Source organism: Alligator mississippiensis, chromosome 1 (genome assembly GCF_030867095.1).
Source record: "Alligator mississippiensis isolate rAllMis1 chromosome 1, rAllMis1, whole genome shotgun sequence".
Lineage (NCBI taxonomy): Eukaryota > Metazoa > Chordata > Crocodylia > Alligatoridae > Alligator > Alligator mississippiensis.
In genome coordinates this window covers 228518963-228534141 of record NC_081824.1, presented here as the reverse complement: position 1 = coordinate 228534141, position 15179 = coordinate 228518963, and the positions used below count along the sequence as shown (strand labels likewise).

At 39.7% G+C, this 15179-nt stretch overlaps 1 protein-coding gene across 3 annotated transcripts in view; it reads left to right on the top strand.

The window, feature by feature from the left end:
• Positions 1-15179, top strand: part of XRN2 (5'-3' exoribonuclease 2) — a 103489-nt gene that overhangs the window by 36140 nt on the left and 52170 nt on the right. For all 3 annotated transcript variants that reach the window (XM_059720246.1, XM_019491018.2, XM_006277350.4), the window contains exons 16-17: positions 203-321; positions 4660-4795. In XM_059720246.1, the coding sequence (XP_059576229.1) occupies positions 203-321; positions 4660-4795 (255 nt within the window). The remainder of the gene's footprint in view (positions 1-202; positions 322-4659; positions 4796-15179) is intronic.

The window sequence follows — 15179 nt, the reverse complement described above, 5'->3', positions numbered from 1 at the left end:
CTGGTTCCTTGCATAAAAACAACCCAGTTTTATTCTGGTGGATTCACTAACAATTTTAGATGTTGTAGCATGTGGCTTGAATTTTTGGAGCGAAGAATATCATAGATTTTTCATTACCACAAAACTATGAATTTTAACTTGAATTTGAAATGTATAGTAAATCCCTTTTTCCTGTGTTTATGTATAATAATTATATCCCTAGACTCCTTCAGCATCTCCTAATACTAGTTTCACTTCTGATGGCACCCCATCCCCAGCAGGAGGAATTAAACGAAAAGCTGAAGACAGTGACAGTGAACCTGAGCCAGAGGATAATATCAGGTGAAGCCATTTTTTGTAGCACTTTGTTAGCAAATTGCTGAAATAGATGCAGTCTAATTAATGCCATTTAGCTTAGAGCAGCAGTGCCTTCGGATGCTTTTCTATGATCTTTTTATCCACCAGTAATTAATGTGGAGGGTTAGAATATTCAGTAAATTCCAGTGAGATGCGTAAGCTATAACTGTTAAATCTAAGTATCTAGATTAGTATGCGTGCAGGTTTTCATCCTCCAAGCCACTACTCCCTTTGAGACCAAGCACTAGATTGGCTAGACATTCAGTGTTTAGCTTTGATTATGTGAGCTGAATGCCACTGTTTTGCAATCTAATTTTTGAGCTGTTTAACCCATAAAGTTCAGTTACACTAGGCTGTGTAGTATTATTTATATTGATTAACAAAATAAGTCTTTTTTCAATATTGGTTTATACTGGTTAAATTTATAACTATTAGGGAAATTCCCTTTTGCTGACAGTTTTTTTAGAACAGCTGCCACTTCTAAAACATCAGGGTAGGAGTAGGATAAATTATCTTTTGCTTATAACCCAGAATTTGAACCAATGACCTGGGAAAGTGAGAGGCCAAGTTAGTTCACTGTCATCTCCTCATAGATTTACATGTTGACTGTATGAAATGTAGGTAGATATATGGGAAACAAAATGTTAAATATTAGTTGCAAAGTCTTGGTGGCATTCATAATTATCATGCATTTCATGTTTGATCTGTGTCATTTGATCTTCTCATGTCAAAGTATTCTAGCTCCCATTTTCTTTTTCCTATGCATACATACCAGAATGAATTGATTTAAATCAAAGTGATGTAAAGCACAGATTTTAATCATGATGTAAATCAGCAAGCAGGAAACTGATTTAAATCAAACAGTTTAAATCTTTTTTGCATTTGGATTTTAGTTACCTGCCTAAAGAGAGGTTTTAATAGCAATACAAAGGAGTGAGAATGAACATGTTGGTTTGAAATTGAATTCAGTTTTTACATAAATGTATCACTGTTCCTCACCAAGAGGAAATGGTATATTTGTGTACAATTATTTAAACAATTGTATACCTCAGCATGTATTTCTAGAAGTTCCTATTTTTTTTACTTCTTGTTGAGTGAAAAAACAGTGATTAATTGAGCTGTTTCTTGGTTTTTATTTTTTTTTATTTTTTTTTTTAAATTCATGATTTGTCAAACTGCATTTGGAATGAACTGGAATTATGTAAAGTGAAACAGCATTTCAAAATGAGTCTTATTTAACTAATAAATAATTTTAAATTTGTTGCATACATATGTTTATCAAAATAAATTTTGCTGTTAAACCTGATTATGAAACAAAGAAAATACTAACTGTAATTAGTGAATTGACTGATCAATCTGGGCCAGATTTTTTCAGATTTGTAGGTGCCTATTACCAGTTGAAATCAGAGAAAGTGAGGCACTTACCTAGTTTTAAGGATTCTAAAAACCTTACGTAGTATTCATCTGCATCTTGAGACACCTAAATGTTTTGGAAAATCTAACCCCTTTTGAATTAGTATATTTCATCTTCACCGTACTTATTTCATAGGGTGAAAGAGAAATTCACATTCCTGTATTTTTCTGTGCCTGTTTTAGTTCTTGCAATTATTCCAAATTGAAAATCTAAATTCTGTATTATATCTACTTGCTAAGCCTAAATCAAAAGAAGGCAAAAGTTTTTTTTTTGGGGGGGGGGGGGGGGAACGTCAAAAACAACCAAACGCACGGATTTTTGTTAATGTACATATCATTTACTACTTTTTGAAGACTGAAAAGAGTAAAGACTAAAAAAGGCATGTAATGTAGGGCATAAGGTTTGCAACATTTATAAAGCTTGACTTATCATCAAAAGCTAGGTATTTTCTACCTTCTCACCCTCCCCTTTGGTCCCCCAGGTATAATTAAAAAAGAGCCCCTTTTACTGCAATTTCAGGGGAACCCAGTTACCTATAGTATCTTATTTATTTAAATAGTTACATTAAAACAAACTTCCTATATTAAAAGTTGAGATAGTTGCAAATTAATTGTAAATAGATTTTTAAAAAGAAATATATGTAATTGAATTAAAATTCATTTAAAATGGAATTAAATCAATTCTTAATTTTTTTCTTTAATCTGCTTGTGCTCACCTTAACAAATGCATTCATACAAGTGTGTGTGTGTGTGTGCACTCCCACACAGTGCGCTTAAGATTCTTTTTTTCTTTCTTTCTTTCTTTCTTTTTAAAGGCTGATTGGGTTTTGGGTGGAGCAACCAAAAATCTTGAGGTATTCTAGCATTTTTTAACCCATCTTGAAGAGAGTTTAATTAATAGTGACAATTGCTTCACTTTCAATAACAATTACTTAAAGTATTTTAATATTTTTTGGGGGACTTACAAGCCTGGGCAAATACGTATTTATGTGTACGGAGTGTAGGTAACAACTTGAAATTTGTGCACACACTGCCAGATAGCCCTGTTTCTTTGCCATACTTATTGCTTAAGGTCGGCATATCATTACATATGGCATGATTGGTAATGGAGACGTGTTATGATAAGAAAATACTTACAAAAAGAGATATCTGTTTAACCTAAAGAGTGAATCGTGTCACTGCCCCCCTCGTGCCCAAGATGGCTTTCTGTTTTTTGTTTTTTGTTTTAAATTAAAAACACAAAAACATGCCCCATGACCACTTACTACATAACCATATTGTATTGATTATAAGCTGACCCCACCTATAAGGCAGTCCCACATTTTCAGGTTCAATTTTAGGGGAAAAAAACACTTTACCCCTAATAAAAATTGGTAGCTTCAGATAAAGCCAATGCACTGCTCTTGTTTTTACAAAATCCTATAAAAGAATCAAGTAATGAAGGAAAAGACCCAAAGCAATGAATACACTAAAAATACTAAAACAAAACTTGAGTGAAGAATATCTGATTTAGTAGTTTTAAGAGGCAAGGATTTTGGGGAGGTGATTTCCATTGGACCAATTGTATAGTTGGGATAAAGTTAGGCAGGCTTTCTGATGCAAATCATTCTTCTGTTTTTTTTTTTGTTTTTTGCATGCAATAAAAAAGCTGCAGGTAAACTCAGTATTGTCAGGAAATTGGTTATAGGTAGGGGTCTACCTAAACCTCAGGGGGACTTACCAATTTTTGTGAGTTGATTGCAGCATAAAGTTATCATTCCGCGGTCATCTTGCCATGGCCCTGCCCATCAGTTCCTAATGTCCAGTTTTAGACTGGACATTAGGAAGAACTTCTTCACAGTTTTAGACTGGACATTAGGAAGAACTTCTTCACAGTTCGAGTGGCCAAGGTCTGGAACGGGCTCCCAAGGGAGGTGGTGCTCTCCCCTACCCTGGGGGTCTTCAAGAGGAGGTTAGGCGAGTATCTAGCTGGGGTCATTTAGACCCAGCACTCTTTCCTGCTTATGCAGGGGGTCGGACTTGATGATCTATTGAGGTCCCTTCCGACCCTAACATCTATGAATCTATGAATCAGCACTGATTAGTGGAGAGGTCCTGGCAGGGGAGGAAGGATGAGGGGGCAGCAGCCATCTAGTCTTCTGTCCTTCATGCCACCCTGCCAGCTGGTGCCTTTCCTTTCTGGTAGTAAGGACCAGTGGCTCAAACTGGGGAGCCAGCATTTTATTTTTATTAGGGTTTTTTGTTGATTTTTTTCAGACAATCCCAGATTTTATGATTTCCGTGAAACAGGAACTTAAGTAGGTCCCTAGTTATAGAGGGTCCCCACGCATAAATTGAGTGAGTTGTTAATGCCTCTTCTGGCGGGAAAAAAAGATTGATATAGTTGGTATGATGCAGTAATTAGAGTTGCTTAGTTTTTAACTGGCTGGTTTAACTGAGGACAAACTTCAGATCTACCAGAAACCAGCTAATAGAGCTGATATAATATGTCCATTCCCAGGGTTCAAATAAAGCACTCGGAAATCACAGAAATATCCCTGTTTCGACAAGCAAGAGAATGAGGAAGATTGCTTGTCAGGGTGCCTGTCCCTGGACCTTTAGTTTGTTTTTTCTCCTCGTTAATTTCTGCTTGCCCACTGAGTTTTGTCTTTGTCCTATTTAGCATCAATTTTGTCTTTTCAGACCCTGGTTTAGATTACTGAAAGATGCATTTCTGTTTGATTTCCCCCCCCCCCCCCCCTTTTTAACATTATAATAAAGATAACTTTAAATTTGCTTTTGAGATGAGGTGTTTGTCTTGCCATTATCCTATGCTGTGAAACAACATTTGCTTCGTCTTTAATTGCAAACATGTGACTTCATACATTTGAAATGATTATAGGGTAAAATCTAACTGTGCTTATTCTGTAGGTTATGGGAAGCTGGTTGGAAACAGCGTTACTATAAGAACAAATTTGATGTTGATGCATCTGATGAGAAATTTCGTCGTAAGGTTGTACGGTCTTATGTTGAAGGGCTTTGCTGGGTTCTCAGATACTATTATCAGGTACTTACATTTGTATTTCTTGAAATGTCATTTTGCTCGATCAAAGTAGGCCATGTGTTTTTAGTGTTGGTGTGTCAGTAAGTCACTTTTAAGAATGTCTTGTTATCTAATCAAAATAGTTGAAAAAGCAGAGCATTGTTCATGAGCATATAAAATAGAGCATCAGTGCCCTTGACACTAAATATTTGAAGGCTTTTTTTCTGCTTGCAACATATAGTAACACTCGTTACTTTATTAAAGCCTGATGCATAGTTTTTCTTTGAACTGAAAAGCATAGTTGTAAAGGGGGGAAAAATACAGTAAAAGCTGTGTTAACCGGTATTCTATTCGGAATACGTTAACTGGGATTTCCAGCCAGAGACGGGGGTGGAGCTTACATGTGGCAGTGGCCGCCACCAGCACCCTGTGCTGCTGCTGCTCTGCATACTTTGCACCCCCCCCCTCTGTTTTTCACCAAAAAAGATTGAAAACCCCTGCCTCAAGTAATCGGAATTTTTAGATACCCAGCACACCCCCCCTTATCTCACTCATGCCGGTTAACACAGGTTTTACTGTAGGTTTCCCTCACCAACCACGGTTTTGGGTATCCACGCTTAATAGTCTGTAACCATTTTGGTTACCATGGTATACAGTTTTGAGTAACCAGAGTTTTCCGTGGCTGCACATCAACCCGCCACCTGCCATTTTTCCCATAAGCCTTTTGTCTTGGCAACCACAGGAACTTTCAGGAACACTGATCCCAACGGTTGGCAAGGGAAACCTGTAATTGTAAACAACTGAGTGAGTGGCAAAGCCTGCAAAATATTAGTAACAATTTGAGAGGAACAGAGAATTCTCTCTCTTCTGCAGATTGTAATGATGTTACATGAAGTGCATTGTAATTGAAGTAATCTAGCCATTTTAAATCTTTTGATAATTGAGATGTCAGATTGGCAAAAGATTAGTTAGACATATTGGTGTTTGCAGCAGTGAAAGTTAATAACTAGTTTCATGCTCTGAGAATAAAGCAAGTTAAATTTTGTGTGACCTGGGAATAGATTGACTTTATCTACCATCAGGTAGCAAAAATTGCATGCAAGTAATATTTATATTTTTTGTAACTTGTGACTTTATCTACCATCAGGTAGCAAAAATTGCATGCAAGTAATATTTATATTTTTTGTAACTTGTGCTCCTATGCAAAAAAATCAGATGCAAGTGCTATTTCAGTATCTAACACCATATTTAATTGGAGTTTAATTGAGTAGATGAAAAATTTAGTGCTAGTTTTTTTTTCCTCACATTCATATTGTACTAAATTATTTTTAAAACGTGTTTTTTAAAAAGTGCATTATTTAGTGATTGGGGGAGCTGGGGTGTAAAAGTGTTTGTTTTAAAGTCTTGGTGACACATTTTGATAATGTTGATAAGTTGGTACTTTGCATACTTTTTTAATTTCATATATATATATCACTAGGTAGAGTTTTGCTATTTTATATTTAATGCATTTACATTCAGTGGAGAAGTGGTTATAAAATCAAATTCATGCCCAGAATTTTCTGTTCCCTGGAAGATTTGGTCTATATAAATTCTGTTCACTCTTCCAATAAACAAAGAAGCGACAAAAAAAAAAAAGTCTTTTTTTTTATCTAAGGAAATGGACAGAGGGGAGCACAATTCCTACTTCTCGTTTTAAAGAATCAAGCAGAGAAGAAAACATGTTGAAGTTGTTTATTGATACTCTTAATTGGGCTGGGGCAGCAAAATGAGAGACTAGATTACAGGTGGCTACGTTACTCTTTGGAAGAGAGAACACTCAAGGTGCCCGTTTAAATTTCAGCATAGTCACTGTCTTTTTTCCCCTCCCACTAATTAACTCTATCAAATGAAGAATGAGGGTAGAAGACTAGAAACTCAGTAATTCAAAGCCACCCGTTTGGTAGTTCCACAGGGAAAAAATGTCTTGCAACTTTCACCTCACCTCCAAAGGAGGCCAAAAGAACCACTCCCTCCACTATTATGTAATTTTCAAATCTATGAAGGTAGAATCATTTTAAGCAGTGAACAAGGTAATGAACCCCACAGACCTAGTCTCATTCATTTCGAAGTGCTCTCATCCACTGTTTTGTGATGATCATTCGAGTCTCACCAGATCTGTGAAAGACCACTGAAGCAGAAATTAGCTGAGTTAAGCCCATTAGCACTATGATGCACAATCTGGCCACCCACATATAGGTTTCCTTTTCCTAAAAAAACAAAATCCTGGTAAAAGTGAATGGAGAAAAATAATAGAGAACTTGTGTTTGCTAACTAGAATGAATGGAAATGTTAAAAACCCTGCAGGGTTTTTACACATCACAGTTTACAAGGTACATTCAGTTTTTAAGGGTCCTAATGCACTGGGACTCTAGGATGAGGAAACCCCTCCCTGATCCCAGGGATGCAGTGCATCAAGGTTGTAAAAAAAAACATGTGTAGCTGGTCTGTACAGGTTTTTTTAAAGGTCTGGGGTGCAGTGAGCCCAAGAAGGGAAAAGCTTCCTGATTTGGGACTCAGGTCCACCCTCTGCCTCTGCGAATCAATTGGCAACACAGGGTCCAGAAACTGGTTCTGCTCCCAGCCTGACTGGGTAAGGGAGAGCTGTGTCCTGGACCCTTGGGTTGCCCCATGTTGGATCCCAACACTCAGCTGAGTGTCGCACTGTCCTGGGCCAGCCCCAACCTGCAACACATTCAGTTTTAAGACATGATGCAAAGAAGCCATGAATGTGTTATGTGGAATAGCTGTGTGGCTCACTTACTGCATTATCAGGGCATCAATTGACACGAGCCTTTGGCTGGGTTACTATTTAAAGTGTCATTAAGCAAGTAATCACATTGTGAATGTAACATGCGTCAGGCACCTCAGTTTTAAGATTTAACTAGGCAGAACTGCTTAAGTGACAAATTAGTCAAATTGATTTCAGACTCATTGTGAACCTTTTTCCCAATAAAGAAACAAAGGTCTATGTGTAGTTATGGCAGATTGAGGTACAATGCTCTGATCAAAAATTGAAGTGGGGAAACTTGCTAAATTTCGAGAAATGCTCATCATAAAACAGCTATCCAGAATTATAGAATATAGTTGATATTTGTGCCAACCTCTTGTGGAAGTACTAAAGGAAAGTAGGATTGAAAGGGACCACAAGATGTTATCTAGTCCAGCCCCATGCTCAACACAGCATCCTCTCTGAGTAAACCATAGCAGTCAAGTTTCTGTCTAACCTGCTCTTAAAAACACCCAGGGATGGAGCTTTCACAGCCTCTCTAGGTAGCTTCTCCCAATGCTTAATCACCTTCGTAGTGGGGAAGTTTTTCCTAATCTAGAACTTAAGTGGCCTCTGCTGAAGTTTGATATGCAGTTTGGTGTTGCAGGGTAGTAGGGCTCAGTGGAGAATATGTAAAGTCCAACTCCATTTGATTTTGGAGATACCTAAATAAGACACTAAGTGGATTTTAGGTGCCCATGTTCAAAAGAGCAGTAGAGTTTCATTTGCTTCAAGCCATGACATATAGTAGCTGCCAGCACTTCCATTTTGACTGTAAAGTTCACTAGGTGCCTACACTTACACTCCAACTAGCAGGATAGCAGGGCCATCATCCTTGCCTTTTCTGTAGCCTGATGGGGCGCACACTAATTAAGTGCAAGATGTAAGTTCAGGGAAAGTTTGCATCACTTACCGAATGAGGAAGATTTCCTAGCGACAGATAGTGCAGAAAAGGCTGAAGTACTTTCTTTACCTCAGTCTTCACAGGAAAAGTCAGCTTCCAGACTACTGCATCTGGCAGCACAGTTTGGGGAGGAGGTGAGCAGCTGACAGTAGCAAAAAAACAGGTTAGGGACTATTTAGAAAAGCTGGACTTGCACAAATCCATGGGGCCAGATACAATGCACTTAAGGGTGCTGAGGGAGTTGGCTGATGTGATTGCAGAGCTGCTGGCCTTTATCTTTGAAAAGTAATGGTGGTTGGGAGAGGTCTTGGAAAATTTAGGAAAGGGCAAATATAGTGTCCAGCTTTAAGGAAGGGAAGAAGGGAGGATCCAGGGAACTGAAGACTGGTCAGTCTCACCTCAGTCCTTAGAAGGATCATGGAGCAGATCCTCAAAGCATCCATTTCTAAACACTTGAAGGAGAAGGTAATTAGGACCAGTCAGCATGGATTTACCAAGGGCAAGTCATGATAGATCAACCTGATTGCCTCCTGTGACAAAATTACTGGCTCTGGATGTGGTGATGTGCCATGGATGTGATGTACTTTGACTTTAGCAAGGCTTTTGGTATGATCTCCCAGAACGTTCCCTTAAGCAAGGTAAGGAAGTATAGGTTGAACTGTAAGGTGGGTAGAAAACTAACTGGATTGTTGGGCTCAAAGGACAGGTCTACACACGCCAATTTTGAAGGCGCTTTAGCCCAATTTAAGGCACAGTAAGACTACATGTCTACATGTGCATACCCTTAACAAGCCTTAAAAAGGCTGATTTTAGGCTATCCTTGCCTAAATTTGATACCTACAAAAGCAGGTATTAAATTTAGGCACAAATAGCTAAAGTGCATTATTAATGCATGTGTAGACACATTAAGGCACATTAATGCTGTGTATGGACTGACTTGGCACTAACTTTCGTCCCACATCAGTCTGTGCACACAGCATTAATGCATTTTAACACGTGCACATGTAGATGCAAGCCTAAATCACCATAAAAGTAGTAATCACCCAAAGAGTAGTAATCAATGGCTCAGGATCCGGTTGGGAGCTGGTGTCTAGTTGGGAGCCAATATCAAGTGGACTGCCCCAGATGCAGGTCTTGGGGCAGGTTTTGTTCAGTATTTCCATCAACATCTTGGAAGATGGAATGGAGTGCACCCTCAGCAAGTTTTCAGATGACTCCAAGCTGGGGCAAGTAGTATATACTTCAGAGTAGAAGATTCAGAGACATCTCGACCAATTGCAGGATTGGACCAAAAGAAATGTCATGAGGTTCAATAAAGACAAGTGCGAAGTCCTGAACTTAAAACAGAACAGTCCCATTTACTGGGATTTAACTGGCAAAGCAGCAACTCCACAGAAAAGGACCTGGGGTTTATAGTGGACCATAAGCTAAATATGAGTCAACAGTGTGCCCTCGTTTTGAAGAAGGATAAAAGCATTAATAGGAACACTGCCAACAGAATGAGGGAAGTGATTATTCCCCTCTTCAGCACTGGTGAGGCCACATCTGGAGTACTGTGTCCAGTTTTGGGCCCCCCACTACAGAAAGGATGTGGACAAATTGGAGAGAGTCCTGCAGAGGGCAACAAAAATGGCTAGAGGGCTGAGGTAACTGGGTTTATTTGGTTTGGAGAAGACCAAACAGGGATTTAACAGCCTTCAACAACCTGGAGGGTGGTTCCAAAGAGGATGGACTGTTCTAAGTGGCAGCAGATGACAGAACAAGGAGCAGTGATCTCAAGCTGAAGCAAGGGAAGTGTATATTCAATATAAGGTAAAGCACTGGTACAGACTAACATAGAGGTGGTGGAATCTCCATCCTTAGAGGCTTTTAAGACCCAGGTAGACAAAGCCTTGGCTGTGATGTTATAGTTGGGGGTGGTCCTTCTCTGAGCAGGGATCTGACATAAATGACCTCCTGAGGTCCCTTCCAACCATAGTTTTCTTTGATTCTATGGACTTCTTAGTGTGAGGAGAAAGGTGAAGAACTTGGGTCTTCTACTTTGTAGGCAGGTATTCTGACTACTAGACAATTTTGGGAAGAAGTAGGCACCATCACTACCACCATCAGGTGTCTCTGCTCTCAGGTACTGTGAAATGCAAGTAACTGGAGGGGTTTAATTTTCAGCCTGAGTCAAGGACCTAAGCTTTTGTAGGGGAGGAAGGAGTTTAGACTCATGTCTATATTGAGTAAGTCCTGTTGGCAACTTCTGGGCATCTCCCAGGCTTTCAAAAAGTGCCTTCCTCACTTCATTCCTCACATAGAGCAACTGTGCAACTAACCCTTGTCTATTGGATCACTTTCCCTGGTTGAAATGCCTACACTTAAGGTGCTAGAATACCAAAATGTAGGCACCTTTTGATACTAAACCATATCTGGCCCTTAGTCCCTACAAAGCTTAGTCTCTGGTCTGTAAACTCTAGTTTATACATATCTTCCTGGACAAAAAAAGGGTGTGTTTTTCCAACCATGTTAACTTGGTGGTGCTTTAGCAAGGCTTTTGATATGCTGACCAGATTGACCATGCAAGGCCATATAGTCAACTTGTGGATCTCCGCTGGGAATTTGATGGTGAGGGTGTGGTGTGGCGTTAATTGCTGCTTCCCTGCTGCTAGATTTCCAAACCCCCAGAAAGCCAAATAGCGTGGCCCCATGCACTAACTTGTGCCAGTATGTATGTCAATTCATGGCTTGATCTGGTGCGTGGGGTTGGGCTGGCACTTGGCTAGATTGTACCCATGGACCAGCCCTATATAGGATCTGGCCTGCAGACTGGCCCCACACTGCTCATCTCCAGCTTGTGGGGCCAGAAGGTTGAAACCGTTAACTCATTGAATTAGCTTTAGAATCAAGGTTAGCTTACATCTTGGCTTCAACAATCTACACTGTTTTGGACACATCATCTCATATTTTAACATGCTAAGAGAACTTTTTTGTCCTGTTCTGCTAACATGAGTGAGGGTACAGCACTCTTGCCAATAAAGAAAGCCTGGAGTAGAGAGATTAGGCAAGAGGGTAAATCATGGTTCCTGTGAAGAGTTGGAACAAGAGTGGCTGAAGGCCTGTATGTGAGTTACAGCTATATGGCGGTTGTTTGCAGGAGAGCTTAGTCAGAAAGTTGTAGGTCTACACACATTTGAGTGACCTCTTGAAAAATTGCCTAGGATCAAAACACTGCAGTCAGGGTTGTCTTTAAGTGTAGACAGTCCTGCAAGACTTGAAGCCTTTCTCCAAACTGCCTTTCTGTGTTGAGTACTGCAGAGTATATTCTTAGAGCTCTATACATGTCCATTTATTTCTTAAATATGTAAATGAATATGCAGATTAGATGGGAGAGTCTGCTTGCTGGAAAGGTGCCAGTGTATCTTTTAGTGCTGCAATGCTGTGCATCACTGGAGAAAAGCACCATGGATGATAAATGCAATGAAAGGTTTTGCAGGAGGAGACTACAGCAAATTTGGGATCGTATCATCTTGAGGAAAGATTTAAGAGGTGATGGAAGTGTTCATCTAACTTAAGGGTTATAAAATTCAGCTTGCTTTTTTTTTCCACTGGGGAAGAGTAGAATATAGTTTAATTCTCTATTAAGGCAGTTTTTAAATCTAGAGTAGCTTAATCTTGGCCTATACCCATGCACTGATTTTATACCAGTTTACACTAGTGTAGCTTTAATTTGTGGATCTTCATGTCTATTAGATGTGTGTCCATTAATTTACAGCCACAGGTTTAACTAACAACCAGTTGTAAACTGATTAGGAGTCTCCCCAACACATACATATAAATTCTCTCAGTTTAACCAAATCAGTTTTAAGTTGAACCAGTTGGCAGGGGTGAAGCAGAGGGAAGGGGCTGGACTGGTGGACAGGATCTTAGGAACAAATCATTAGTCCTCCCTATTTGTAGGTAGGTGCTTCTGCTTTCCAGGTGAGAGGCAGAGAAGAGCATATATCACTTGTCTTTGGTTATAGATTCTTATCAGTCAGGCTTCGAAGAACTCTGATCAGACTACATAAATCTCTATAAAATTGAAGAAATGCTTGTACAAATGTAAGCACCCATCATAGAGAACAATGAAACATTTCCAGTGCAATAACAGACTAAAAGGGAAACTGTTAAGTACTTTTTATCCTTTGTAGTACAGTTCTGAGATAATAGCAGTTTTTTTGCTTCCCCTGTTCTTTCTTCTCCCTCACCCCTGATTGAGCTAAAGGAAGGCAGGGGGTAGCGGGGATGAATGGGGGCGGGGGGGGGGGGGGGGGTCAGTTTGTTGTGTGGCCTGGCCCAGCCCCATCAGAGCAGCCCTGCCTCCTCAGGCTCTTGGCGGCAGCCAGCAGGCTGGGTAGGGAAAGTGGATGACAACTTGAAAAGGAAAAGGTAATACCCAAGAAAGCCACTTGGACCGTGCACCTAGGGCATAAACCTCAGGTGCCTGCAAATGGATTTCTAACAGGAACCAAGTACTGTATAACCCCACTGGTCAGCTGGGGTGCAGTCTATGTGTGCACAAGCTAGAAAGGATGAATCTGTTCCAGCCTGGCTTTTTACCCCAATCTCTGGAGACTCATGGGCTCAGTTTGAGAGCCCTAATCCCATTCCTGGTGCTGGCCAAGGTGCTAGGCATCACAGCTGCACACTCCCCCCGCCCTTGCCTTTAATGCTGGGGCATGCCTTATTTGCCTTTAAGGATGTGGGGAGCAGAACCTCTGACCTTTCGCTTGTTTGCAGACTTGGGGCCAAATTCTTAGTTGCTCTGTGGCCCTTTTGCATACCCTGTAGCAGCATAAACATGCTGCAGGAGAGATGTAAGGGATTCCCAAGGTATTCAGCCTGCTCAGTAAGCATGACAGCTTCTTCTACAGGCACCTCCAGCAAAGAGACATGCCATGGGGAATCCACAGTGTGCCAGGATGGAAGAAGACATATATATGGTATCCCCCAGGGCCATGCTATTCCCCATGAGTGAAAATCCCAGAGAAGTTATGCCAACAGAGGCATATGTGTGGCATGTATGAGCTTGCAGCAGAGGCTGAACTAGCTTCAGCAGCTGTTGAATCGGGTAGGTACAATGTGATACCTCTCTTTTTACCGTGAGCTGGTTATAGCACATCAGAACAAAATCAATTAATCGAGTCTGCTGGAGCTTGCTAACTTGCATGCTCCAGCAGCTCCTGTGTCTCGTGTATTCAGCTTCCCTGTGCTTCAAAATGGCTTGAATTTGATTCAGTTATAATCTCCTTATTGTTTTGTACCAAAAATATCAATAGAAAGCTCATTGACATTTACTTATGCAGAGTTGGAAGTTAAAATAGTAGGCTTTTGCTTCAAGTATGGTACTTCTAAGAAAAATAACTGAGAAAAGGGGGGAAATAACTCTGCTAAGACCTTTAAGCTACATTTCCTTTGTCAGTTCACCATAATTCTACATGTTTGAGTTGAGTTGCTCTTGTTATTCTCTTTCTAGAAGGCTTTGTTTTTCTTTAGAGTGAATCCACTTTACATTTTCTGATTATTCTTGTATCTTCAATGGAAGGAAAAATGAAATATAATTTGAAGGGGTTTAGGTTGTAGCTGTGTTGGTCTAAGGATATAGGCAGACAAGGTTTCTTGGGTGAATTTGATATCTTTTATTAGACCAATCCAAATGGTTGGAGAATAGTTATTAAGCAAGCTTTCGGGTTCAAAAACGCAGCGTCCTTAGCCTGATGAAGGGTTTTTGAACCTGAAAGCTTGCTTAATAACTATTCTCCAACCATTTGGGTTGGTCTAATAAAAGATATCAAATTCACCCAAGAAACCTTGTCTGCCTATATAATTTGAAGTACATTTTAACTTCTCCTGTGAATAAAAAAGTAATCTTTTGTTTCTTTTTTTTTTTTTTTTGGAAAAAAACCCAGGTACTTCTTAATGTATAGCAAAGGTAGTTCAAGTTTTCACGTGTAGCCTAAAGCAAGTGTTATATCTAACTTCTGTAGACATGCCAGCCCAGTATTATCAAATTTGATGAACTACATAAAACAGAAACAAGAAACATAATTAAGAATTTGATGTTGTGTTTTTATGTGTTTCAGTTTGGGGGATATGCTTTTAATGCTGTGGACGTCCAAAATTCACTCAAATGTTATAAGGCCACCCAAATGCAGTCCAAAATGTTCAATAATTCAAGTTACAAGGGGGTGTGTGGCCCCTAATTGCTTCATCTCTTTCTGTGATGGCCTCTAGTGTGTTGAGGAATCTTTCTATGCCTGGTTTTATCAAACTGATTGTGTGTTTTTTGGCAGGGGGAAAAGAATCTATCTAGGTATTTTGTAGCATTCTTAAAGTAATTTTAGGATTTTACTGTTTAGTGCGTTGTTTTTTTATATATAGTCTCTGACCTAAAACCAACTTGAGTTAAGACATGTATTATCTGTCTTTCCTGAGTCTGGTGTTCTTACCAGGTCTTATTGGTCTGCAGAAGAGTCATTCTTTAGATTGTGCCTTGTGTGTAGGCAGTTTTGTTATTGTTGTGGTTTGGTCTGGGTGTTTTGTTTTTTAGCCCCCGAGTCTGGAGAGATGAACAAGGTATTGGGTGCTTGGGAAGATTAGTCTTCATCTCCTGTAAGCCTTCAGGTTTGACAAGTTAGCAGAGAATAAGTCAGTCTTCCTTGCTGCTAACT